The sequence below is a fragment of the Podarcis cretensis genome (genome assembly GCF_951804945.1).
Source record: "Podarcis cretensis genome assembly, chromosome: 17".
NCBI classification, from domain to species: Eukaryota; Metazoa; Chordata; class Lepidosauria; order Squamata; family Lacertidae; genus Podarcis; species Podarcis cretensis.
In genome coordinates this window covers 19620443-19648145 of record NC_137187.1, presented here as the reverse complement: position 1 = coordinate 19648145, position 27703 = coordinate 19620443, and the positions used below count along the sequence as shown (strand labels likewise).

Sequence of the window (27703 nt, the reverse complement as noted above, 5' to 3'; positions counted from 1 at the left end):
GTGACATAACTTGGCTCCTGAGCCCCACAGGGGTGCTGCAGAAAGAATGTAGTTGGTCAAGGGAGCCGTGGACTCAAAAAGGGGGTTCTGACCATGGTTTTTTGTTTTCGTTTTAATTGCAAGCTGAGCAGCTAACTAAGGAAGAGCAATATGCAACGAGAAGTGTGGTTTTTTGGGGAGGGGGTGATATCTAGATGAAAACAGGAAAGGAGCAAAAGGGGATTGGCAGGGTGTACAATATATATATATATATATATATATATATATATATATATTCTTTAAAATCAATACATATATAAAAGAGCATGCACGTGCACACACACACACACACACACACACACACATTGATCTTACACTTTGGCTTTTATTTTTATTTTTAAAAAAGAAAAGGCATAAAATTAGGATCAGGCTATGCACGCAACTGAATGTCACATGTAGTTTGGCCTTAAACATTTACATGTGATATCACAGATTATTTTAACAATGGGCGTGTGCCTCAATTATGTAAAGAGATTAGCTGCCCTGTGATGTTTTGGATTACAGTATTTCATTCTCCACGGCAAAGGCAATATCATGTTCCATCTGTACACGGCGCAGAAGCCTCGAGAGGAAAAGAAAATCCCCAAGCAGGTCAGTGGTTGTCCTTTTAAAGGGCAGCAGAAGACCGTGTGCAAGATAAAAGCAAATAAAAACCAGGTAAAGCTGTTTAGCCTGTTCCCCTTAGTCCACTAATAATGTAGTAAGACCAAGGCCTTAGCAAGCCCAGAATCCTGTTGCTATTCTGAAATAACGGCATCACTCTCTGCTAAAGATTTTCAGTCGTGTCACTTGTCCTTCTTACGGGCCAGGATTCTTTCATTAACAGCAGTTCAGAAACCAATAGTTTTGTGTGAGAAATTTCAGAAAGATGCTAGCTGTCAGTCATACCCAATTCCTGTTACAGTGGGAGCTGATTTGGTAATGTGTGGCATTTTCTGCAGATCCAATCCCTGGGACAGGTCTCCCCCCAGATTAAAATTGGTGGCACTGCAAAAGTGGTATTTGTGGAGGCGAGTTGTCTTCAGCTTGCTAGCCACTTTGGGGCATTTTTACAAAAAAAAGGGTGCTACATATAAATAAATTGTGTGTGTGTGTGTACTGCATGCACAAATTTGCTGTGAACAGCTCTATAAAATCCTATTTATATTGCTGGATTTTTTTTTTTTTTTAAAATGGGGCTATCTGTGTACATGTCATTCCAGATGACCTGTTTACTGCGCATTCATCCTGATTTGCTCATGCAAAGTCTGCAGGGGCTGATTCAACACCCACTGTGTATTGAAAATTCATTGGGATTTTTCTGCAGAGAGGTTACATCAAGCAACTGCTGTCTCACACATTCCAGTGCCTTTCCCAATCACTTTCCTTCCTGCAAAGGGCACTTCCAGACTGTTGCTATTTTCAGGTGTCAGGTGGGATTCAATCACATAGTGGCAAATACGGTTTGAGCACTTAAAATGGGTGGGGAGGCCCGTGCAACAAACCCACATACCCTAAAGATTGGAACTTTTTGTGGTTAAGGAAAGTGATGGGGAAAGTGTGGGATGACTGTTGTTTTGCTGTAACACCATCTAACTTCTCAGCAAACAAAGCAGAATGGATGCTCATTAAATGGCCAGCATTGTTTCATCTCCCTGCGAGCAAATCAGGATGAATGCTCAATAGGTCGGACGTCTAGAAGCACCCAAAATGCCAGATTATTTTTGGAAGTGGATTCATTGCCTAAAAGTGCAAAATCTATTTTAATTGTGCAATGTGAAGTTGTCAGTATGCAATTGAACCCCTCCCACCAATGAGTCTGGAAACACCCATACTGAATGATTAGATCCCACATAGAATCATAGAATTGTAGAGCAGGAAGGGACCACCAAGATCATCTAGTCCAACCCCCCGCAATGCAGGATTTTTTGGTCCAGCATGGGGCTTTAACCCCCTGACCCTGAGATTAAGAGTCTCATTGTGTACCAACTGAGCTATCCTTACTAATAACACACTCGTTGTCTGCCTGTGAATCCTTACGAAACCAAAAGGGCACAAACCAAGCACCAGAGGAGACCTCTTGGGGAATGCCAAGATTCCCAGATGTGGGGAGGGAGGGGGACCTAAACTATCCCATTGAGGACTGAACATGATCAGTGTCACCACTGATTTCTGAAACATAGCTGGATAAATGAGAGGGAATTAAATGGTGAATCCTGTAAGAATGCAGCTAGCTAGAACCCTAAACAAGATTACTGCAGCCTACATTTCTTTTGTCGTAAGTTCCACTTGCATTACTTTATGACAAACCCCTGAACTAGAGAATGATAGAGCTATCCTAACCAAGACTATGCTGCCTTCGGACTGTAATGCTATTGGATCACAGCTAGATAGGAATAGTAAATTGTTATTGTTATTTATACCCTGCCCATCTGGCTGGCTTTCCTGAGCCAGTCTGGGTGGCTTCCAACTAATAAAAAATAAAATAAAAAAAACATTAAAAACTTTCTTCAACAGGGCTGCCTTCAGTTGTCTTCTAAAAGTCAGATAGTTGTTCATTTTCTTGACATCTGAAGGGATGGTGTTCCACAGGGCTGGTGCCACTACCGAGAAGGCCCTCTGCCTGGTTCCCTGTAACCTCATTTCTTGCACTGAGGGAACCACCAGAAGGCCCTCGGAGCTGTACCTCAGTGTCTGAGCAGAACAATGCTTCAGGTATAGAGGGAAATAAATTAACAAATGCTGGAATCGTTTAGGGAATATGAGGAGTCCCCTTTCTAAGTATTACGGTAAAGGGCTGTCTTTCCTCTGGTACACCTGCCTTTCGACAACACTCAGACGACTTGGATCGAACTGGCTGCACCGTATAGACGAGCCAGTAGGACCGGTTGCATCGGAGGAGGAAGCGGAGTTATTGCGTAATTGTTGCTGGGGGATATAGAGGGAGCTCTCTCCACGCGCGCGCGCGCCGGGATCGGTCAGGAGCAGCGCTGTGCGTGCTTATTAATCCGGGAGGGCGCTCACTCCAGTTGATCACTCAAGTCTACCGGACTTGAGAAGGGATCGGGTTCGGGAGGAGCAGGAGGGCAGCAACTCGCCAAGAAGTCCCTTCTCCCTCCTGATCTTCCAAGTAGCTGGCTTCTGCTTCCTTGCAACTTCATTGCGGGAGATCTGCACTCTGCAGCCGCCCGGCTCGCGGTTTTTGTTTTTGTTTTTTTTTTTTTCCGGCGCAGGCAGCTGGTGCAACAACCGCAAGGGCTGGAGTTTGCAAAATCCAAATAATGCAGTTGCCGGGAAGCGGCGACAGCGGCTTCTCTTGCTGCTGCTGCCTCCCGCGGCGGGTCACCTGGCCGGCTTGTCGCCGCTCGGCTGCCGTGCGCCCCCGCGTCTGACTGCCGCGGGCTGCGCGCCTGGATTAGCGAACGCGGACTGGCATGGAGAGGTCGGCCAGCGCCGGGCGGCGCGGCTGAAAAGCTCGGCTCTCTGCGCCTCCCCTAGCAGCCGAGTGCAGCTCGCTTAATCCGAAAAGCCTCCTTCTCCCGCTTGCCAAGCCATGGAAGATTGCTCCGTGCCAGATCTCCGAGACGTGGAGCTCAAGCTGGGGCGCAAAGTCCCCGAGAGCCTGGCGCGCTCCTTGCGCGGGGAGGAGCCCGCCGTCTCCCTAGCCAGGGAAAAAGAGCCCGAGCGGCCCGCCGGAGGGCCTGCCACCCCCGGCTTCTGCACCTCCTTGGGCCCCAGAGCCGCCATGCTCCGCAGCAGGAGTTCCAGCGCCTTGGAGAGACTGGAAACCAAACTGCACCTCCTCCGGCAAGAAATGGTGAGTAGAGTACGCAGCTCAAGCGCCCTGGTGCACCGCCGCGAAACAACAACAAACGACAGGCAGGGATCTAACCATTACTCCGCACTCCTCCTTTGCGCGCCGCTCGCTGTCTGCAAGCCTGGGCTTTGCGCTTGCTGGGAGACGCGCCGAACTGGTGGGATTCTCGTGCAATTCGAAGAGCCGCGCTCCTTCTCTTTGGAGCGCCCCCCTCTCTTTTCTCCGCCAAAATAAATGATGTCAGAAACCAAGAGTAAAGTTCTCAGCGACATGCGTTACAAAGTATGGGAGCTAGGGCTGCTTAAGATGCTGAACTCAAGCTAGGACCCGTTTTTGAGGTGTATTCTTTTTAAGCAGTAGAATAAAAAAGGAGAGTGCCTCTGAGCAGGTGAAGAAAGCATTTCTCGCACCCCCTTTTTGGAGTCAGGAGCCTACAGACCTAGAGTTAAATAGCCAGGCTTTGTTGCTCATAAGATAAGCGGGGGTGGGGGGGTTCCAATCAAGGCTGAGACTCGGCATTCCTGTTTTTAGAACTGAATCCCGGAGGTGTTTTATTTTTGCCACTGTGCTGTGCTTGTGTGTGGTTGGCGTAGGCGTGAGTGGGAGAGCGTGGCTGTGCTCTCAGTGTTCATTTGCAGCACTTAATCCTCATAATAAGGCACAGCTAGTCACCTGCCCACAAAAAAGCTACAGGCAATTGCCTGTAGGCCTGGCAACTGGATCTAAAATGTGAGAAGTGGGTGTGATAACTCCACAGGAAACTCCATGTTGCATGGCTCCACCTGCGGTCTTGCTCTGAAAAGAATGGAATCAAGAGTAGAGGAACAGATCTTGTGGCCAAGCCCTATAGGTTTATATGCAGAAAAAGAGAGGGGGGACAGGGATGTTCAAGTAGCATTTGTTGATAATTTGTGCCTGCTACTGGATTCCTCAATATTTATGTATTGACTCACACAGGATTCCGTATACTGTATTGAGTTTGGATGCTGTGAAATAGAAGAAACAGTCCTTATGGGAAATAATATACCTTGAAAGTAAGGGATGATGCCCAGTTGTGGGTTTGGCATATTTTTTATCACTGTCAGATGTGTTAGGGGCAGGATCAAAAAACTATTTGAAGAGGCAGTGCATTCCATGAATCAGATTTTTCCCAGCGAAGAGGCTTGCCAACAGACATTTTTGTCTTTGTTTGGAATTCACTTGATTCCATCCCTTTGCCCCTGGAAATGAACTTCACCAACCCACACCCATTCCTCCTCCCCTCCCCCCCCCCACCCCTTGCCCTGCTCTCAAGGCCTTGATTTGGTCTTGGTCTTAATTTTGAATCTCTTCTCAGTACTATGGCTAGTTCCTGGAATATCATGATGTCATCATAAAGAAAAGGAGTCACCGAGCACATGCAGAGTATACTGTTCCCTCCATTGAACTCCAGCAGCCACATACTTAGCTCGGGACCTTACTTTTGAAGAGGATAGATAATTGCACTGCTGATAACTTGCAGAATCAGGGATACATATGTTACATGTCGTGTGTGGGAGATATGTTACACATTTGTGCAGGGAAAAACTGACAGTGGAAATTTTGAAAGCCGAATGGGTTCTCAAAAATAAGACCCTTCAAGGTGCTCACTAACACTGAATTTTACCCAACTCCCATTGAATTTAATTTGTCTGGGCTGGTTGTGTCCATTAAATTCACAGGGTCTTCTTCTTCTTCTTCTTCTTCTTCTTCTAATAATAATAATAATAATAATAATAATAATAATATTTTATACTCCACACATTTGGCTGGATTTCCCTAGCCACTCTGGGTGGCTCCCAACAGAATATTAAAAACACAATAAAACACCAACATTAAAAACTTCCCTAAACGGAACTTAGTAGAACTTAGATTGGATACAATCCACTGTTTTCATCAGTGCACTGGCTTCTGTGTGCAAAAATATGATCCTGCTATAATTTAAAAGAAAAGAAAAACTTTTCCCATTTAAATATATTACATACTCTTTTTGAGGCTAGTTGTATATTTACTAGTAGCTATCCAATAGCCCACCATACACTGTCCCTTGGTGGTCTCCATTTATTTAGTCAGAGCTTGCTTGGGATTCCTGCTCAAGACCTTAGTGGGCCTGATTTGCTACAAACGCGGAGAAACAAGAGGAAAGAACAATGGCCGCTGAAAGGAGACCTTGGCTGAAGGGAGGCTCGGACCTTGGGCCACTCTTCTCCAGCTCCTGCTTAAAGTGGTTATTTGGTCAAACGAGTTGTTGGCAAAGGCTTTCATGCAGTTTTTCCAAAACCTACAGATGTTTTGCTGCAACTCCCATTCTCCTTGACTGTTGGGCTAAGCTGGCTGAGGCTTTGCATTGTAGGGGCTAGATGGACTAGATGGTCCTTTGGGTCCCTTCCAACTCTAATATTCCATGGTTTGGCAAGGCTGATGATAGCACCAAACAGCTGGAAGACATCAGGATGGCTGCCCTATTGCAATGAGTGGAGGAAGTTTGCCATCAGCATGCGGTGGACCTTTCAACTTCAGACTCACACCATTTTTACCTCTTCCAGGAAAGTAGGGGTACTCTTGACTGCTTAAACATAGGAAGCTGCCTTCTGCTGAGTCTGGCCACTGGTCCACCTAGCTCAGAATTATGTACACTGACTGGCAGCAGCTCTCCAGGGTTGTCCTAGCCCTGCCAGGAACCTCCTGGGTTTGCCAATCAGAAGGCTGGCAATTCAAATCCATGCAAAGGGGTGAGCCCCTGTTGCTCTGTCCCAGCTCCTGCTAACCTAGCAGTTTGAAAACACTCCAGTGCAAGTACAGTGGTACCTCAGGTTAAGTACTTAATTCGTTCCGGAGGTCCGTTCTTAACCTGAAACTGTTCTTAACCTGAATCACCACTTTAGCTAATGGGGCCTCCTGCTGCTGCCGTGCCGCCAGAGCACGATTTCTGTTCTCATCCTGAAGCAAAGTTCTTAACCCAAGGTAATATTTCTGGGTTAGCGGAGTCTGTAACCTGAAGCGTATGTAACCCGAGGTACCACTGCAGATAAATAGGTACCGCTGCGGCAGGAAGGAATTACAGAGTTGGAAGGGACACTGAGGGTCATCTAGTCCAACCCCAGGAGTCTTTTCACCCAACATGGAGCTTGAACCCACGAACCTGAGAGTAAGAGTCTCATGCACTACCAACTAAGCTGTCCCTCAGCTGTGGCCCAGTTTCCCTGTCCGCCCAGCGTTGGTTCTGTGCACAGTCATTTATTTAATCCTTAACAATCTACCATGACCTGAAAGAGGAACAGCAGCGTGTTTTGCCAGATTAATTCCTGACTTTAGTGGAGCCACCATCAATATATTATGGATGTGGTTGAGCAAGGCATCTCGGTTCCCCATGGCTTCTTATGCAGGCTACCGAGAAGAGCTCCTTGAAGATCATGCTCAAGGCAGGGGCGAGGCTAATACTACTCCAGGCCATAATTGCAGCTGCAGTGTGGTGCCAGGAGGGCAGCAGTTGCCAAATTGACAGTATTATAATTAATATTAATAATTATCCACTCTTCACCAGCAGGTCCCAGGCCAGATCACAACAATTTGAATTTAATAGGAAAAACAGTTTGAAACAAATTCCAATCACAGGAATAGCGTGAGTCTTGAAAATGTACCTCTCATGAGTCAAAAGATAGGGTAAAGAGGCATGTCATCAGCATATGGCAAAAACAATATAATGAAGGTACCAGGCAGACCTCTATGGGAAGGATGGAATTCCACAATTTTGGAGCTTGTGCAGAGAATGCTGTCTTCCAGACCAGACCCTGCTGAACTTCTAAGAGTGGTGGAACCATTCTCTGCTGACCTTAACACCCAGTCATGACTTTAGTACCCAGTCATGTGACTCTGAAGATGTGTGTTGCATTGTAAGGAATGATGCAGTCAAATGTGAAAGCTTCTGATGTTCTGGCAGTTTATCTGACAGCCCCACAGAGCTGATGATGGTGATCATGATAATTTTATTTATACCCCGCCCATCTGGCTGGGTTGCCCCAGCCACTCTGGGTGGCTTCCAACAAAGATTAAAAATACATTAAAATGTCACACATTAAAAACTTCCCTAAACAGGGCTGCCTTCAGATGTCTTCTAAATGTCAGGTAGTTGTTTATCTCTTTGACATCTGATGGGAAGGCGTTCCACAGGGCAAGCGCCACTATCGAGAAGGCCCTCTGCTTGGTTCCCTGTAGCTTTGCTTCTCACAGTGAGGGAACTGCCAGAAGGCCCTCAGAGCTGGACCTCAGTGTCCGGGCTGAACAATGGGGGTAGAGATGCTCCTTCAGGTATACTGGGCCAAGGCTGTTTAGGACTTTAAAGGTCAGCGCCAACACTTTGAATTGTGCTCAGAAACATACTGGGAGCCAATGAAGGTCTTTCAGGACCGGTGTTATATGGTCTTGGCGGCCACTCCCGGTCACCAGTCTAGCTGCCACATTCTGGATTAGTTGTAATTTCCGGGGTCACCTTCAAAGGTAGCCCCACATAGAGCACATTGCAGTAGTCCAAGCGAGATATAACTAGAGCATGCACCACTCCGGTGAGACAGTTCGCTGGCAAGTAGGGTCTCAGCCTGCGTACCAGATGGAGCTGGTAGACAGCTGCCCTGGATACAGAATTGACCTGCGGCTCCATGGACAGCTGTGAGTCCAAAATGACTCCCAGGCTGTGCACCTTGTCCTTCAGGGCCACAGTTACCCCATTTAGGACCAGGGAGTCCTCCATACCAGCCTGCCCACTGTTCCCCAAGAACAGTACTTCTTTCTTGTCAGGATTCAACCTCAATTCATTAGCCACCATCCATCCTCCAACCGCCTCCAGGCACTCATACAGGACCTTTGCTGCCTTCACTGGATCCAATTTAAAAAAATAGGTAGAGCTGGGTATCATCCACATAATGATGGACACTCAGCCCAAACCCCCCTGGTGATCTCTCCCAGCAGTTTCATGTAGATGTTAAAAAGCATGGGGGAGAGGACAGAATCCTGAGGCACCCCACAAGTGAGAGCCCAAGGGTCTGAACTCTCATCCCTCACCACCACTTTCTGGACATGGCCCAGGAGGAAGGAGCAGAACCACTGTATAACAGGGCCCCCAGCTCCCAGCCCCTCTAGACTGTCCAGAACGGTGTTATGATCAATTGTATCAAAAGCCGCTGAGAGATCCAGCAGAACTAGGAAACAGCTTTCACCTTTGTCCCTAGCCCGTCGGAGATCATCAACCAGCACGACCAAGGCAATTTCAGTCCCATGATGAGGCTGAATACAAACGCATGCAAAAGGATAATATTGAGAAACAAGGACACACAACATATATTTTTTGGACTTCTCTCTTCCCAGCTGCTTCTGCTGTTCTCAAAGTCCTCGTCTGGGAAAGGCTCCCAGGGCTGGAGGGTGGGGCAAGGCAGGTGGACAAGCCATTGCCTGATGAGCAGAAAGTTCTTCCTCTGGAGCAGAGCATCTCTCTTAGGAGCTCACTAAACTATATTTACAACAGACCTGGACAGTTGCAGGTTTCACTCATATTCAAGCAGCCGCAGAACTGTCTGAAAATTAACTCAGCAATGCATAGCCCATGAGCTCTTTCGCCAGTAGAGGTAGGCCAAATGAAATGAAGTAGTCCCAGTCCAGCAGAAGCTGGATTCAAGAAGTTGGTTTGAGGGGGACATCCCCCCAAACCTAGTGGCCCCATTTGTGCATGTAGTTCTGAACTTGAGGCATTGTTCTTAAATTGGATTAGAAGGCTTCATTCAGGCAACAATGTTTCTGTTCCTCATACATTGACATGTATGGATTCATTGTAGGTATTTCCTCCTTCCTCCTGTTCACTGACATAGTTGAGGAGAAGATTGTGGTCTGTCAGTGTGTATTATCCATTACAGCTAAAAAATTGAACTTCCATGTTCAAAGAGAGTATATTTTTAAACACCAGATCCAAGTTGTAATCATAGCATAGCCTCCAACATTTCTCTGATGAAAATTGGGGCATCTATCCCTGTTCAGCTCATAGGCTTCTTAGGTATATTTGGCTGGTTTCTGAAGAAGCTGGTCTCTGTGGTCTGATCCAGCAACACATTTGCATATTCTTATAGCCCCTGTGAGGGCTACTACTCTCAGATCTCGAGATCAGGCCATTGTTTTGCTTATCTACTTTGAGTTTGTTGATAGTCAGGACTCTAAACTCATTGTGCTGAAATGAGGACTCCTCACCTGGAACAAGAGATCCAAGGTTGTTTCAGGTACACACCCTTGCTGACTATTTCAATCTTCTCTCTTAGATATCATTGTGTTTCTCTAAATATGAACATCTTTAGAGATAACAATCCTCCTACTGTTTATGTAATTCCTTTCCTGGAACGAAAAAGAGCTGTTCCTTCTCTTCCAGCTCACATCAGCTCAACACCTCTTTGAACTTAAGAAGACAGAGGTTGAAGTGAGATTACAGGTTGATATCCCAACACAGCCAATAGTCCTGAGCAGGCCTGGTCCCTCCAAGATTGCTTTAGGATCTTCCCTGAAATGTTCAGCTTTCACGTTTAGAAAAGTCTCTGGTTTTTTAACTAGGGAAGGTATGGGAAATGACTGGCAGCAGCACCCTTGGGCAGCAGCTGGGACCCAAGCACATGGACAGGGTTCACCAGACTAATTTGGGGCAGTCTCCTCCTCCTGCCAGCCCTCTGGATGCAGGCTTATGGTGGCAGTGGCTGGAAATCCACCTCCCATTTTGATTTTCCCACAAAGTTGTGGGACAGCAGATGTCCCTAACCCTAACCCTAACCCTAACCCTAAGCAGGTGGGCAGGGGGCACCATTGACAGAGTCCAGACCCATTCAAGGGCACTTTGCTGGAGGACCGCTGCAGACCCTTCAGATGTCTCTATTTTCTGGGGACTGTCCTGGATTTACAGAAGCCATCCTGGTTTCTGATTTGATCTTGAAATGTCCCCCCTTTCCTTGTTGTTTAGTCATTTAGTCGTGTCTGACTCTTCATGACCCCATGGACCAGAGCACGCCAGGCACTCCTGTCTTCCACTGCCTCCCGCAGTTTGGTAAAACTCATGCTGGTAGCTTCCAGAACACTGTCCAACCATCTTGTCCTCTGTCGTCCCCTTCTCCTTGTGCCCTCCATCTTTCCCAACATCAGGGTCTTTTCCAGGGAGTCTTCTCTTCTCATGAGGTGGCCAAAGTATTGGAGCCTCAGCTTCATGATCTGTCCTTCCAGTGAGCACTCAGGGCTGATCTTCTTGCAGTCCATGGGACTCTCAAGAGTCTCCTCCAGCACCATAATCCAACTTTTCCTTAGGAAATCCCAATTTTTATCAGAGAAATGCTGGAGGGTGTGGAGTTATGCGACCCCCGAGCCAAGCCACCCAGAGTGACTGTGGCAATCCTGTCAGATGGGTGGGGTATAAATAATAAAATTGCTGCTGTTGTTGTTACTGTTGAGTAATATTGAGTAACAATATTTTCGTCAGAGAAATGTTGGAGGATATGTGGTGGAAGTGGTTGGTAGTCTGTCCGCCATTTTGATTTTCCCACAAAGCTGTGGGACAGTGGCTGTTGCCTTGCAGGAGAACTAAAATGGCAGCTGACTTCCTAGGCTTGGCATCTGTGAGAGGAAACAGGTGGGCAGGGGGTTTCACTGATGGAGTCTGAGCCCACTCCAGGGCACTTTGCTGAAGGGCCTTTGTTGCCCCTGTGACTTGGAACCAGCCCTGCTATAAGACAAAGCACGCAGGCAATAATCTCCCCAATTCCTCAGGACAAAGTACTGTGCCTTCTGCTGTCTGGCCAATGAGCGCAAACATACTGGAAATAATACACACTTCAAAAAAAAAAAGTTATAAAATTAATTTGTATGTTATTAATATTCAATGTAATAATGTTTTTACGTTCTGGCTGTTCTGCAATGATCTTCCAACCCCTTAGGCTCATTCATAACAACATTTCCACTGACAGGTGTGTCCCCAGAAGTCTTGACGATGCAAATGGGCCAGGTTACTCAACTACCCTAATCCTTCCCAGTTTAATGTCAACAGTAGTAGTTTAGGGAAACAAACAGGTTTGTGGCTGCTTCCCAATCCGTAATTGCTGCTGTGAGGAATTGCAAAACATTTCATACTTGTCCAAAGCCTTGCAGAACATTTCCTTTGCTACAGTGGTAATGCATAGTCTTCATTAAAACTCTTAAGGTTGTTTTCAGAATAAATAAATAAATAAATAAATAATAAAGTAATCCCATGTCCAAACCATGCCCAAAACAGTAATAGCTCCTAAATATATTAGACCAAAATGCATATATTAGTTCGCCTCAGTTGCATTCAGAATATGCGCCGTCTTATTCCAAGCCTTTTATCAGCCATCTCATGTTAGCATTTTAATATTGCATACCGTGCTTGTAGTAATTAGTATTACTTTTCTTGGCTAATTTTTTTGCAAGGGCCTCTGGGTAGAACAATTTAATACATGTAATGTCTAGCAAGAAAATGTACATTCGCAAAGCACATTAACAGAACAACCGAGTAAGCACAAATTTCAAGAGCAGAGGAGGGAGTAGGCTGCAATGTTCTTAGAGGTGTTTCTTACCATGATTTGAACATGTTTGTTTTCCATTGGCCCTTATGAAAGATATAAAGAGTGTTAGACTAGGAGACCAAGATTTGAATCTCCACTCACCCACGAGGCTCACTCGGTAACCTTGAGCCAGTCACTGTCTCTCAGCCTAACCTACCTCACAGGCTTGTTGCTAGGGTACAGTGGGGAGGGGGATGCGATACGATACGATACGATACAATATGATACGATACGATACGATACGATACGATACGATACAATACAATACAATACAATACAATACAATACAATACAATACAATACAATACAATAATCTTTATTGTCATTGTCCCATACAGAACAACGAAATTGAAAAAAATCTACATCAGACATTCAAAAACCAACAAGCCTATCCCAGCTAGCCCAGCCTGGTCAACCTCCTAAAAACTCTGATACCCCATAATTAAATACAATACACTCCCATGGAGACTACCTTACACTGCGTTTAAAACCAAAATCGCATTTGGATAGAAACTGCTTCTCAGGTGGCTAGTTCTATTCTTTATAACCCTGTACCTTCTTCCAGAAAGCCGAAGCTGAAAGAGATAACCATGTACACCACCTTGGAGGGGGGGAAATATGGCATATAAATATAAGAAATAATAAATAACATAACATAACATAAGAAGGGTGTGGTAGAGCTAGAAACATGTGCACGCAATAGATTTTTTTTTTGCTAGGAAGATTATGATGCTTTATGTTACACATACGGGGTCTGCGGCCCACCAAGCCTCGGGGACTGTTACTAGCAGCAAAAGAACAGCAATTGGGGCTTTAATATGCCTCCCCCAGCACTCCCAGTGCAGCCAAGTTCATTGTCCCTTTGCTGCTAACAGCAATATGGGGACAGTGAATCATAGAATGGTAGAATTGTAGAGTTGGAAGGTACCATGAAGGTCATTTAGTTCATGGCAGAAATCTTTTGCCCAACATGGGGCTTGAACCCATGACCCTAAAGAGGCTCGTACTCTATGGACCGAGCTCCATTCAGGCTGCATCATGTCTTAATGGAGAGCAGAGGCTTTGACCTTGCACCCCCAACGAACCCCATTTCTAACCTCAGGCAAGCAGCACGGTACTTCAGAATTGCCGGGAAGGTTAAACATGGTTTGTGCGGGAGGGAAGAGGGTTGGGGAGAAAGAAATCAGGGAAGGTTGTATCTGTGTGAAGGTTGTGCGTCTGTGTGATCGCGAGGGAGCAAGGCATTTAGGATGTCTGTGTGAGGGAGGCTGGGGGAGGCTGGGTATTGGGGATGAGGAATGAATACGTTGCCTGAGTGAGATTGTGCAAGTGAATGTGTGTGTGAGAGTGTGTGCATGTGTATAAGTGCGAGGGGAAGCAAGCGAAACACCAGACCTGGCCCTGTCCACTCCCAGGTCCTGGCATATGGCCCCTGACTGACCACCCACTGCTTTATGCAGCCCACCTCGACTTTACATTGGATTAACTATTTCTACATCCATTTCTAAAGGAAGTTAGATCAGCCTCCCTTAACCAGAAATGCTCCGACGGAGGAAAATCTTGTCAAGAAATTTATAGATCCAGTACCCTTAGGATTCAGAGAGTGGGAAGGCGGGGAGAACAACCCTATTTCCTGGAGATGCTATTACTGACAAACAAAAGCTTTGTGTGAAATGGCCCCTGGTATCTCCAATTAGAACAGTGTTGTTGTTTTTTCCAACTGTGGGACCATGTTGCCATTTGGGCAAACATGCCAAGAGTGGCTAGGGAAACTTAGTCAGGTGGGTGCGGTATCAATAATAAAATTGCTGTTGTGGTTGTTGAATAGGACATCCCTATTTTCATCAGAGAAATATTGGAGGGCGTGAGCTTATTGGCCAGGTGTGTGTTCCTCAGGATATTCAGTTGGGAATATTCCTCCAACCATCATTCTGTGTTCTGTATGCTCCTGCTAACGTTTGTGCCTATAAGTATCTATTTTTACATCTTAATTTAGCAGTTTGTCATGACCCAACCATCTCTGATCACAAGTCCACAGTGCAAGGCTCTAAACCAATTGGATTAAGAGGGATCAGCAGCTTGAAATCCTCACTCACCTGTCCAAATTCAGGCACACACAAAAGTTGCCCCACTCATAACACATATGGTATATATTGTATGTGCCGTGACTCCAAAGAGCTATGTTACTGGGCCAGGGAGGGGGGGTGGTGCTAGGGAGAATTTCATGTCAAGGCAGGCATGGATAATGTGCAGATTTAAAGTCTATCCCCTGGATGTTTATATGACTCAGCCACAATTCAGCCTTCTTGCTTGAGACAGATGTCTAGAACACATAATAATGAATTGATCGTGTGCCATCTGTTTCAAAATTTTCTGACACCAGCAACCGCTCCTTATCTCTGGGCACTGACCTAAATGTTTACACTTGTATTACTGTGTCTGACAACATCGGTAAGTTTGTACTAGGGATTTTCTAAGCACATTTCTTGCTCCCCTACGAGGAGAAATGTGTGCTGCATAAAATGTAGCCTTCCCTCACCCTAGTCTTATTATTAAACAACTGCAATGTCAACGACACTAATTCAGGATAGCTTTGAAGATCTCCAGTCCACCTGACTTCATTCATCCCTGTTTCTCAAGGACATGAAAGGGGGAAAGGAAACATTTGAGTTTCAATAGCTGTCTTTTCATGCTGCCGATCTTTCTGGTGCCATATGCTAGACATCTGTCTTTTATTACAATCAGTCCTGGCTCGTTCAGGGATAGTTGCAATGAATTAGCCCCCTGTTTATACCAGTTTTCATGTGTAACTAACCTCTCCTACAGATCTAAATAACCTTCGGACGCAACCTTGATGTTACACGTGGGCTCTTAAATCCGTGGATTTGTTAGGCTATAAGGGCTGCTCAAGTCCACACTTCACACAGCGAGGGTTTCCAGTCCTATGCAAAGAATTGTGAACTTCAAGTGCTTGGCATCTTTGCAACTGCAACAATAATAAAAAGTACAGGTTGTTGTTGTGTTTTTTTAAGGGAGCCATTTTTCTGGGTCCAGAGTCCTTCCACCCTGCCTCCCCAGACATGAACAAACTAATTAAATTTAAAATGAGGAATGCTACAGCTACAAGTTAACAGGATGGAACTAATTATCCAAGTAGTTAGCAGCTTCTCTGCTCCTTTAAGGGTCACTTTAAGGCTCACAGTAGCCAGGCTACAGTGGACAGGTTGGCACTGCAATTGTGTTTTAAGACCAATTTAAAATAGGGAATGGGCAAAGTCAATGTAAAGATTACTCATGCTTCGGTGGGGTGTGTGGATGGGGGACTGGGTCTAGATCTGGTTTTCAAGATTCAGGGCAGCAGTGTGACATGCAACAGCATGTTTCTTAACTCTTGTGCTTGAAACCATTCCTTTGCGTGCTTTTCTAAGATAAAGGTAAAGAACCGCTGGATGGTTAAGTCCAGTGCAAGGCGACTATAGGGTTGTGGCACTCATCTCGCTTTCAGGCTGAGGGAGCTGGCGTTTGTCCACAGACAGCTTTCCAGGTCATGTGGCCAGCGTAACTAAACCACTTCTGGCACAACAGAACACCCTGATGGAAACCAGAGCACATGGAAACAGTGTTTACCTTCCTGCCGCAGCGGTACCAATTTATCTACTTGCACTGGCATGCTTTTGAACTGCTAGGTTGGCAGGAGGTGAGACAGGGCAATGGGAGCTCACCCCGTCATGTGGATTTGAACTGCTGACCTTCTGAGCAGCAAAAAGAAGAGGAGTTCTGGTGAACCTGGTTCACCAGATTACAAGTCCACCGCTCTTAACCACTACACCACACTGGCTATCCAAGAGGCTCAGTGGTTTAGACCACAGTGCTACCCACATCCCTTTTGTGTCCTTTTCTACTCCCATGTAGACACTGCATTGTTTTAGGCATCTGGTGAAACTTTTTTTACAATTCTAGCAAGCCTACCCAGAAATATAATGGCGGTATCAGTGTTAAGCTTTCAAAGTTTTATTGCTTTTTTTTGCTGCGTTTTATTGAGTATTATTGATCGATCAATAATCTTATTTGTATGCCATCTTTTCATAGTTCTGACGATGCTCAAGGCAGCTTACCACAAAAAAAAAAAAAAAATACCCAACTGCAAACAGGGCTAAAGTAGTCATAAACAATAAACAAAACAAAACAAACTGAACTATTTCCACATATTAACAGCAGCAACTGCACTACACAAGAACAAAAGACCCAAGCAACACTGTTATTGTTTTAAAGTGGATTTTAGAGGTGTTTTTATCTATATTTTTTACTATGTATACCACTTAGCAGGTTTTATAATTAAGTCGTCTATGAATCTTTTCAAAGATAAAAAAAATGTGCCAGCAAATGTAATTCATAGAAGAGAAAGGAGATAAGAATGCACTCTTATAGCATCAGCCTGAAAAGCGCTATCATTGCTGCAAAACTCTGCTTCTTTCAGAGCTCTTAGACTGGCAAAGTAGGGTTGCAGATTAATCCATTTTGCATTACTTTCTATGGGAAAGCACACCTTGGTTTTGGAATGGACTTCCAGAATGGATTAAGTTACCAAAGTACCACTTTCCATGATTGTGACTTTACACTTGAGTAGGTTCCAGTTGGATAGCAGTTTGCTGCACAGATGTTTAGGATTAGGGGAAAAGGCTTGGTTAATTGATAAAGATGATTGAAGCCAAACTTCATTAACCATTTTTTATATATCCACGCCTGAAATGTATTTAATGAATATAATTTCATTGGCATATGTATGCCACTGTGCCAGCAGAAATGCAAAACATTATTCATCTCTTTGCAAATGTAAATCGTTAGCTAATCCAAAAGTGAATTGCCTATAACTTTTAAGTTCTCAGTCCCTGCCTTTAAAATAGGTGATGAATATCTTGCAAGTGAATTTTCACCCTATGACGGCACTTATTCTGATTGCAAAACATAGATTTTTATGAGCCATCTATGCTATTATTATTATTATTATTATTATTATTATTATTATTTATTAATATTAAAGTTGGCAGATGTTTGGATGGGTGCCATCTTCAGGTGTTGTGCTTCCTTGCTGTAGCTTTAAGTTAGGAATGGACAGACAACTCTACTTCCATTTTATGTCACTTCTATCCTATAGTGGAAACTTTGACACCCATCAGTCCTGGAGACACAGCCAATGACTAGGGATGGTGGGAGTTGGAGTTCAACAACATCTGGGGGGCCAAAGATTCCCAATACCTACACCAAGAAGGTCAAAGGCTGTGACAGAAACTGTAACAACTGCTCTTTTTAAAGAAGCAGTTGCTTCAACACCTAGTACTCCAAGGAAGATGTCAGGTTACTTGATTGGATGGGGAAATCCATGAGTAGCATTGTCCTACCCATTCATTTTTGTGTAATTTAGTATGCCTTCAGCTGTAATTCCTCTTACTATATGGAAAAGGCTCAGAAGTTTGCATCGTATAATTTAATTGGAATGTTTGGGTGACTAAATGGGTTAAGATTGCAGTGATTTGGTCCTCAATCACACCTATCTGAGTTCAAGTCTCTTAACAAAATGACTCCAACACTGGTTCACATCTGTGAAAACGTTGGGCTTATGTTTCAGTCCTCGCTGTGAATGGCGGCATTCAGTCTGTCCAGCTACAAGCGAGTTCACGCTGCACATAGCCAGAGAAATTAGATTTGCTGCTGACTGCACGATACCCTTGTATTTCCTTTCAAAGGCCTTCAGGATGGGGTGGGCTGTAAATCTCACTAATTAATATAAACAAATACATTAAAAAGGTTGTACTCAAACCTTCAAACCATGCTTAAATCAGGCCTCTCTCCTCTGAACCCTGGAGCTGGATTCGAGAATAAGGAAGGGGATTAAGTCCTTTCCTCATCCCAGTCTCTGTTTAAAGCACTGCTGTCTTTCAGTCTTCTCCAGAGCTTCTCCCAGTGACCTTGTCTTGATGTCCACACTGCAGCTTCCATCTTCTTCTGTCAGTGCTTTTCAGAGCTCTAGGGTGATTGCTGCTTCAAACTTTTCAAAGATGGCAAGTAGTACAACAACAACAACTCTAGGCATCTGCCTCATTGCTTAAAAAAGTTTGTACCCTTCCTTTCAATGGAAAGATCCTCATGGTAGCTTAGAACCAGGCAGTTGTTAGTCTCCTGGTTGATTATTGGGGTCAGAATGGCCTTCCCCTTGCCCTGATGTCCTTTCAGAGAAACTGGGGGTGTTGATGACGTGAGCCAAGGGGAACTTTCCTTCAGGTGTGCAGTCCAAATGTAACTCATTATATGGCAAACCAGGAACATTGCAAGTAAAAGAAGATTAAGGCTTGCATTGCTGTCACCCACTTACCTGGGGGTATTGAAACAAGTGGAACTTACTTCTGAGTATACATCTGTAGGATTGTGCTGTACATAGAGAAATACATGGCATCATAGAAGGAGGCAAATGTACAAGAGGCCTTGGGACTCATACTGTGACTTTCAAAGACAGAGAGCAGGAATTAGTGGGGAAAATACTAGCCCTTCTTGAAGCTGAGATCATAGGAATGAGGTAGACCAAATGGAGTCTTAGACCCTAGCATGCCCATCTGATGGTGAAATCATCTGTGGCATGATGCAGGCATATAGCAGAGTCTTCAGCACACCTGCCTTCCTTAGTCATCTGTCGTATGAACGGCAGATACCCACATACGTGACTACATGTGGCTGACAGTGTTGAATAGGGTTAAAAAAATGTAGTCTATCCATTGAGGCAGCTGACTATACTTCTGGTTCACACATTAGTTTGAAAGTGAAGGGAAAGAAGCTATCATCAACTCGGCCTAAGTCTCAATGTTGAGCTTTGACTTTCATTGGTTCCATATGCTAGGATGCTCAGCCCCAATCCATGATAAATTAACGCCACTGCAGATGTGAAGGAGCTACATAGACCTCTTTCAATAAGCAAAAAGAAATGCTAATGGGGCAACACATGAAACCATTCCTTAAAAAACAGTTTGCTCCTCAAATGGGTGTTTTGCATGTGCAGAACCTTCCCATTCATTTGAGGCAGCTGTACCAATAATTGCCATACCGTGCCAAGATCTAAGTACCAGAGGAATAGTCTTATTGTTCTGTGTATGATCTTCCACTCCACTTTTATGCAGCTCCACTGATTCGAATTGAAGCACTCTGATACAGATCTAATTCAGCGAAGCCATAATCGATGTGTATCAATTGGTAATAGTAGTATTTTAGGGTTGACTTGCATGCCCTTGTTTCCACCACTGGTTAAACCTTTGCAGCCACCTATGTTGAATATGTTGAACCAATATCCTGGTTGGTCCCAGCACCCATTTGGCTTCCCTTTCAATTAGCCATCCTATGTAATTATAGGTTATAGTTCTAACATGCTTGCTCATCACTTGGCCATCAAATGTGTACACTATCGCCATTGAACTCATCACATGTTCCGCAAGCCTTATTGGGAACAAAACAAGGAAATACATGTGTGATGAACCCTTTCATGGGACAGGGTTCTGTATGGCTTTCCTGCAAATCTTAGATGCTGCACCCCAGAATGCACCATTCTCCAGAATACATAGAGCTACCACTGAAAATGATACTCAGCATCTTAATGCACTTGTAGTAGTTAATCCAGATTTCACAAAGTTGTTGCTTCATTGTTTAGATTGTCATAGTCCATGGGCAGGCAAACTAAGGCCCAGGGGCTGGATCCAGCCCAATCGCCTTCTAAATCCAGCCTGCAGATGGTCTGGGAATCAGCATGTTTTTACATGAGTAGAATGTGTCCTTTTATGTAAAATGCATCTCTGGGTTATTTGTGGGGCATAGGAATTTGTTCATCCCCCCCAAAAAAAAAATACATATAATCCGGCCCCCCACAAGGTCTGAGGGACAGTGGACCGGCCCCCTGCTGAAAAGGTTTGCTGACCCCTGTTAATAGTCAGTCCCTACAGTCCCTTGCAATATGAGAAAAAGAAGTGATGGTCCACACTGCAGAAAATCAGCCAATAATGAGAGAAGTGTTTATACAACGGATAGCAAGCATTTAAAAAAACCAAAAAAACAAAAACAGCAGAGGTATAGCTTGTGGTTATTGCTCACATCCTACATGTGTGTATGTGAGTGTGTTTTAAGGTGTGGAAAATTTATTCTATATTCCACCCAAAACAGGTCCAACCTAGCTATAAAAATAAAATTGGAACTCTGCATGTGTGCTGTCAGAAATATTTTCCATATAGATAAGAGAAGAAATGAAAAACATAATAATAAAACATAATAATAGGAAAATAAATCACTGGTGGACAAACAATATGAATGGAAAACAGTAATAAAACACGGCATGAGCCAGCCAAAATTAAAAACATTTCAGTTTCTTTGAGTTTATTGAAGCATGTGCCTAAATCTCTCCAAGTGAAATCATCAGGACTTAGAAATCCTGAATAGTTTGTACCTATCGTTCAAATGCAGTCTTTGAACGTAACATTGCTTATGTTTTGCAGGGTTCTGTAGACTTGGGAAGTGGAGGGGAAACTTGTAGGGTGACAAGGAAGTAGCCGCCTGATAAAGTGGATTGTAACTCAAGTTTGCCTTTTGGTTTCCACCACTGCTTGGGTGTGCTGGTTTGAGGCATCCTATATTTCATGCCATTTTGTGAAATTGACCATGGCAGCTCCATATTAGCAAGCCAAGCCATCTTAGGCATGTTGGCACGAATAGGTAAAATCAGTGCTATTTTTCTAGAAAAAGAGACTCTGGAGCTCACCGTGAACCCTTGTTCTCTTAGAATGGCAACGGTGCCCACCTGAGAGTTACTGGAATTGAGCTCCTGTGAGCTACAGTCGAAGGGGGGAAAAACCCTGGATAAAATATTAAAATGATACCTCTGCTACAGCAGAATTGTCCTGTTTGTGTGTGTCAGGACTAAGGACAGCCTTCTTTAACCTTTCTACTCCCACAGAAACACTTGCCTGCTGAAACCTTGAGCTTCAGTCTTTTTTCCACACCTGTAAACAAGACCGATTCACTGGTGCTTAGCCGCTCAGCAGAAGGCTGCTAGGAAATGCTCCCTGCCAATGGTACCAACTTGAAGAAAATATTGAATATCTTGTTTTGTTAGTGTTAAATATATAGAAAGGCATTTTAAAGGTAAAGGTAAAGGGACCCCTGACCATTAGGTCCAGTCGTGGCCAACTCTGGGGTTGCGGTGCTCATCTCATTCTATTGGCCGAGGGAGCCAGTATACAGCTTTTGGGTCATGTGGCCAGCATGACTAAGCCGCTTCTGACGAACCAGAGCAGCGTACGGAAACACCGTTTACCTTCTCACCAGAGTGGTACCTATTTATCTACTTGCACTTTGACATGCTTTCAAACTGCTAGGTTGGCAGGAGCAGGGACCGAGCAACGGGAGCTCACCCCGTTGCGGGGATTCAAACCGCTGACCTTCTGATTGGGGAAGTCCTAGGCTCTGTGATTTAACCCACAGCGCCACCCACGTCATTTTACTGTATATCAAATTTATAGAATCACAGTCAAGAATCACATAGTTCCATCCTTATTTCAGATATTGTTACATATTCATATATCACCATGTTTAGCTGGTGATATTGCCCAGCCCTACTTCAGACCATGTATGAGGCTTTCCCTCAGTGCTGCTAATCATAGAAATGGACACAAAGTTGGTGTGGAGAGGACTGAGAACAGGATGCTGAATGAGATGGGCCGTTGGTTTGATCAGTAGGCTCTTCTTGTGCTTTTGTAACATTGAAAAGATACATCAGTTCCTAATTGCCTAGCCATACCATGGCTGCTGTTATTGTAGTAGTTACCCTTTGAGAAACTAGGCTCCAATCCCATGCCCGCTTACTTGGAAGTAAGCCCTGTTGACCTCAGTAGGGTTGTCTTTTGAATAAGCAAGTATTGGAATGCACTGTACTCATGTTGCTCCCAAGCTATTATTACAAATGGGAGGAAATTTGCTAATGTGATAATGATCACCCTTTAGGCTTGGGTGCCTCTCTCTCTCTCTCTCTCTTTTACATGTATTACTGATTGCATATGGAAGACTGTTTAGGCAAGATGGGTAGAGATAGGCGAGTCTTTAATCACGATAGCATTGCATTTCTAACATAATGATAGGTTGGAAGTTCAATTAGAGCTACATTTGACAACACTCTGGAATCCACCATCCAGCTAAGTGCTTGTGATGCTGCCCTGTTGGCAGTTTAAAATTCGTTTTCCATAGAGAAGGGTTCAAAGGCAATTAAAAATGACACTTAAAAAAATATACAAATGATATTTGTGATATGCTTGAAAGATCTGTGTTTCTGCATTCTAAGATTTCCAGTCCTACGTGGCAAGGAAACAGGTGGGAAAGCATCTAGAAACATAACTGTAGCTCCTCTTTCTGCCACCGTCTCCCAAACAAGACTTCAGGATTCAGTTGCCCAGTTTAATGAAATAATGGTAACAAGTAAGGTAGAAGAAGGAAATTATGTAGGTTTCTCCTTCAAAGGCATTTCCACCAGTGTCCCACATCCCAATTCCTTGCTTTCTCGCTCATCCTACTGCACCAGTCACACTGCTGGTCTATACCACTGAGCCTCTTGGGGTTGCTGATCAGAAGGTCTGCAGTTCAAATCCCTGTGATGGGGGTGAGCTCCCATTGCTCTGTCCCAACTCCTGCCAACCTAGTGGTTTGAAAGCATGCCAGTGCAAGTAGATAAATCGGTACCACTGCTGCGGGAAGGTAAATGGTGTTTCCGTGCTCTCTGGTTTCCATCACGGTGTTCCGTTGAGCCAGAAGTGGTTTAGTCATGCTGGCCACATGACCTGGAAAGCTGTCTGCAGACAACACTGGCTCCCTTGGCCTGAAAGTGAGATGACTGCCACAACCCCATAGTCATCTTTGACTGGACTTAACCATCCAGAGGTCCTTTACCTTTACCTTACCAGTCACAGTACCTACAGGGATGGGGAACGTTTTTCAGCCTGAGGACTGTGTTCCCAGCTGTGCAATTTTTTTGTGGGCCATGTACCAACAGTGGCCGGACCCAGAGGCAAACATGGGCAAAACTGCATAGAAATGTCACCTTTCTGCAGTAGGCTGGTTTCTATATACCCCTCCCTGTCTTCCCACTAGGCGAGCACATTCCATCCATGCAAGTCCATTTTGGGGTGTGACCTGTGGAAGGTGTGGTTGGAGAAGGTGTTTGGCCAACCAAGTGTCCAGAGGTCAGATGGAGAGACCTGGAAGGGACCACAATGGGTCCCCAAGCATGAGGTTAAATCTTTACCCCTGCTTTTCTGACTGACTAGATCCAGGAGAGACTTGCAGGGCGAATGAAGGAAGTTGTAGGGTGGAACTAGGTTCCTTAGAAAGGCGGGTTAGTGATGCAGAGGACAAATGTGGGGCAGGGAAAATGAGGGAGGAACAGTCATGGAAGGTTCATGAAACGTGAGAGGAATATAAGGGGAGGAAGGAGCGCAACAGATGTGGGAATTGTGGAGGAACAACAATAATGCACCAGTTCTTTGGCCAGCAGTCAGGAACCATTGATCCAAACCACCAGAGCAATAATTTTTAAAAGAAGGCAGTGTGTAATTCAGGATATTTTGACAGACTTGAGATTTTAAAAGAATCTATGGAAAGAATTATATGAAAAAAGAAAAAAAAGGAGGAGGCTTGCCAAAGCAAGATAAAGAGCTCACTTCCTCAGAGTCTGGAATGTTTTTTTCTTCCTCCAGTTCATTGTGAGTGAACAATGCAGATGTTATATTCATATATAGAAAAACAGAAGGCTTAAGCGAATAGTATAAAAGACTACATTACACAATGATTTGTATTCATTTTTTATATAAAAACCTTGTTGACTGAAATCGTTTTGACTATCGACATGTATTGTGTACCATTATACTATGCCACAAAATATTGTTTGTGTGTGTTTGTGCATGTATCTGAATCACAGCATATCTAGTGCATATCTTTTATTCTTAAATACTCATTTTAAGATTAGTGTTCTTACTCAAAATGAGTCAACAGTGTGATGCAGAAGCAGCAAAAAATCTAATGCTGTTCTAGGCTGCATCAACAGAAGTCTAGTGTCCTGGTCACATAAAGTTATATTTAGGCTTCCTGTACGTCAGGAAAATTCCTGACGTGTCCTGGTTTTCAGGTGTGCAAATGGCACCAGGGGGGAATGTTGCCAAATTGGCCAGATGTCAGGGAAAACTCGGATGTATGACAACGCGATGGGGGGTGGGGAAGCTCCAAAAGCTTAAAGTTACTATTTTTTGGGGGGGGGGAGGTTTCCTCCAAAAAGCTCAACAACCCTAGTTATATTCCCACTTATGAGGAACGGTTGAGGGAGTTGGGGATGTTTAGCCTGGTAAAGAGGAGACTGAGAGGAGATAGCCATATCTCAAGGGCTGTCACATGTAAGATGGAGCAAGCTTGTTTTTTTCCTGCTCTGGAAGGGAGGACTCAAACCAATGGGTTGAACGTTAATGCATTACTAAGAAAAGCCTGTGCTGAGTTTTTACAATTGTTTGCGTCCGTGGATGAGTAGATTGATCTGAATCCAGTGTACTGATGAGTTGTTCTTCTGCCCGCAGGTTGATCTCCGAGCCACAGATGTCAAACTAATGCGGCAGCTACTGATCATCAATGAAAGCATCGAATCAATCAAGTGGTTGATTGAAGAAAAAGGAACAATCACCAGCAGGGGCAGCAGTTTGAGTGGCAGTCTCTGCAGCTTGCTAGAGAGTCAGGAGACATCACTGAGAGGCAGCTACAACAGTTTGCAAGACGGCAGTGATGGGCTGGATGGAATCTCCGTGGGGAGCTACCTGGACACTTTGGCGGACGATGTCCCTGGCCAACGTACTCCTTCAGACATGGACCAGTTCAGTGACTCTTCTCTTATAGACGACTCACAGTCCCTCCATAAACATACCAAGATTGAGTCTGACGAGTACTACTGTTTTGGTTGATGAAAGGGGAACTTTAGGAGGGACACATGTGCACTTGTATTTATGATTCTTCTATGCTGCTATTTGTTTTAAGCATTTTGAAAGCACCTTTTAAAAATATGATCTATTTTAAACCTGCTTTAGTCTCTCTGCGGTTGCTCCTAGATTTTGTTTTCCTCTCCTGGGTGGTTTTCCTCCTCTCTCTCTCTCTTTGTCATCTTAATTTATTGCTGTGATTTCTTTCTTTCTTTCTTTCTTTCTTCTCTTTTATAATATAACTTTTGACCATTTTTTTACAAAAATATATCTATATATAAAGGTGAAGGAAATTAATTTTAACTTCAACACAAAGTGTGGAATTGAACTTTTGCTGAATTCTACATCTGATTGACAATAAAACACTTTCTATTATCTGTTGATTTGGAGGTAAAGAATTCTCCCCCCCCCCCCACTTCTAATGGTATAAGTACATACTTTTTCATAATTCAGCTGGAAGTTGTCAAAGGAAACAGCCAAGCAGTGTGGTGACTGGTGGAGTTTGCTTATTATGGGCCAGAAGGAAATGCCACAAAACTCCTCATAAAGCCAATGCATACATTCGGGAGAGAAAATATGTGATAACGCCCTCGTGGGCCTTATTGACTTCAGAATGGAAATCACACATTTCAGGAGGGGGGAATCTGTTTCTTTAAAAAAAGAAAAACCTATACATAAATTCGAACGAGAAGGCCAAACCACAAACCCTTTCCCCTGACTTACTAGCTTTCCACATACCAGGAAATTATGACATAGAAGATCATTCAAGAATTCAGCCTGTAGTCCTAAACACATTTACTAGGGAGTAAGCCTCATTAAAGTTAAAGCCATGGTTTTCCCAGTAGTGATGTATGGAAGTGAGAGCTGGACCATAAAGAAGGCTGATCACCGAAGAATTGATGCTTTTGAATTATGGTGCTGGAGGAGACTCTTGAGAGTCCCATGGACTGCAAGAAGATCAAACCTATGCATTCTTAAGGAAATCAGCCCTGAATGCTCACTAGAAGGACAGATCCTAAAGCTGAGGCTCCAATACTTTCGCCACCTCATGAGAAGAGAAGACTCCCTGGAAAAGACCCTGATGTTGAAAGATGGAGGGCACAAGGAGAAGGGGACGACAGAGGACGAGATGGTTGGATAGTGTTCTTGAAGTTACCAGCATGAGTTTCACCAAACTGCGGGAGGCAGTGGAAAACAGGAGTGCCTGGCGTGCTCTGGTCCATGGGGTCACAAAGAGTCAGACACGACGAAACGACTAAACAACAACAACAAAGCCTCATTAAAAGCAGTGGGGAAACATCTGCTAACATGGTCAATTAATCCCCTCCCCCCCTTACCTGCAGCTCCCCAACTCCCATAACTGGCTCCAAATCCTCTGCGGCAAATTTGGGGGTTGCACAGGGAATCCCTTGAGCCAATGGTATCTATTTTGTGGGCAGATGAATGCCATTGGATTCCACCCTGTGGGACTTCACATTTATGATACATGTGGCACTCTTTGACACATGTATAATAAATATCATCATCATTTATTAAATTTATGCTCCACCTTTCAACATATCAATCTACTGAAATACATGAATCAGTACAAGAACCATAGAACCACATAGAGACTACAGTGATTGAGCGGTATACAAATTATACAATAATAAATATACAATTCTTATTATTATTATTATTATTATTATTATGTGTGTACAAACTATTGAAATAAAACCAACAATATCAAAGCAAGTATCAAAAAAAGACACGCCTCACATACAATTGGTGAATAATCAAAGGCATCTCCAAAAAAAGATATCTTTGGGACAATTTGGTCTCCTTTTTCTACTTTATTAAAGAAGAACAGGGCATTTCAATGCCATCATCATCACAGAGGTGTCTGTGGGGTGTGTGTGGATATATTGGTTGAAAATGTCTAGTAAACCATATCAGTAGGTGGTCTCCTATTGAGTATATTTGGTGAGCCAACATGACAGTGACGGAGGACTGAGGACTGGAGTGGTGTTATGGCAGTGGACGAAGCTGAAGTACAACTTTTGAATAAATGTGTTTTTAATAAATTAATAAATTTTAAAAGACAAAACATCAGACCATCAAAAAATGGAAAAAGTCAATAATCCAGAAGCAGTCTAGGTCTTACTGAAATCTCTCAGTCGTTCCAATAGGCCTGAGAAACAAGTACAGGTGGTACCTCAGAACTGGAACGTAATCCGTTCCAGAAG

The 27703-nt window shown here is 44.1% G+C and overlaps 1 protein-coding gene across 1 annotated transcript; it reads left to right on the top strand.

Annotated features, from left to right (window-relative positions):
- Positions 1 to 2644: 2644 nt before the first annotated feature.
- LURAP1L (leucine rich adaptor protein 1 like) lies at positions 2645 to 25853 on the top strand. Its single transcript, XM_079959839.1, has 2 exons — positions 2645 to 3835; positions 25086 to 25853. Exons 1-2 carry the CDS (start codon positions 3572 to 3574, stop codon positions 25461 to 25463), a joined length of 642 nt encoding a protein of 213 aa, XP_079815965.1. The 5' UTR covers positions 2645 to 3571; the 3' UTR covers positions 25464 to 25853.
- Positions 25854 to 27703: the final 1850 nt, after the last annotated feature.

Bases quoted from the DNA above. Each gene is read 5' to 3' on its own strand.
- LURAP1L (XM_079959839.1), top strand. From the start codon at position 3,572: ATGGAAGATTGCTCCGTGCCAGATCTCCGAGACGTGGAGCTCAAGCTG. The intron at 3,836-25,085 runs GTGAGTAGAGTA...TTCTGCCCGCAG, and splicing joins ACCTCCTCCGGCAAGAAATG to GTTGATCTCCGAGCCACAGA.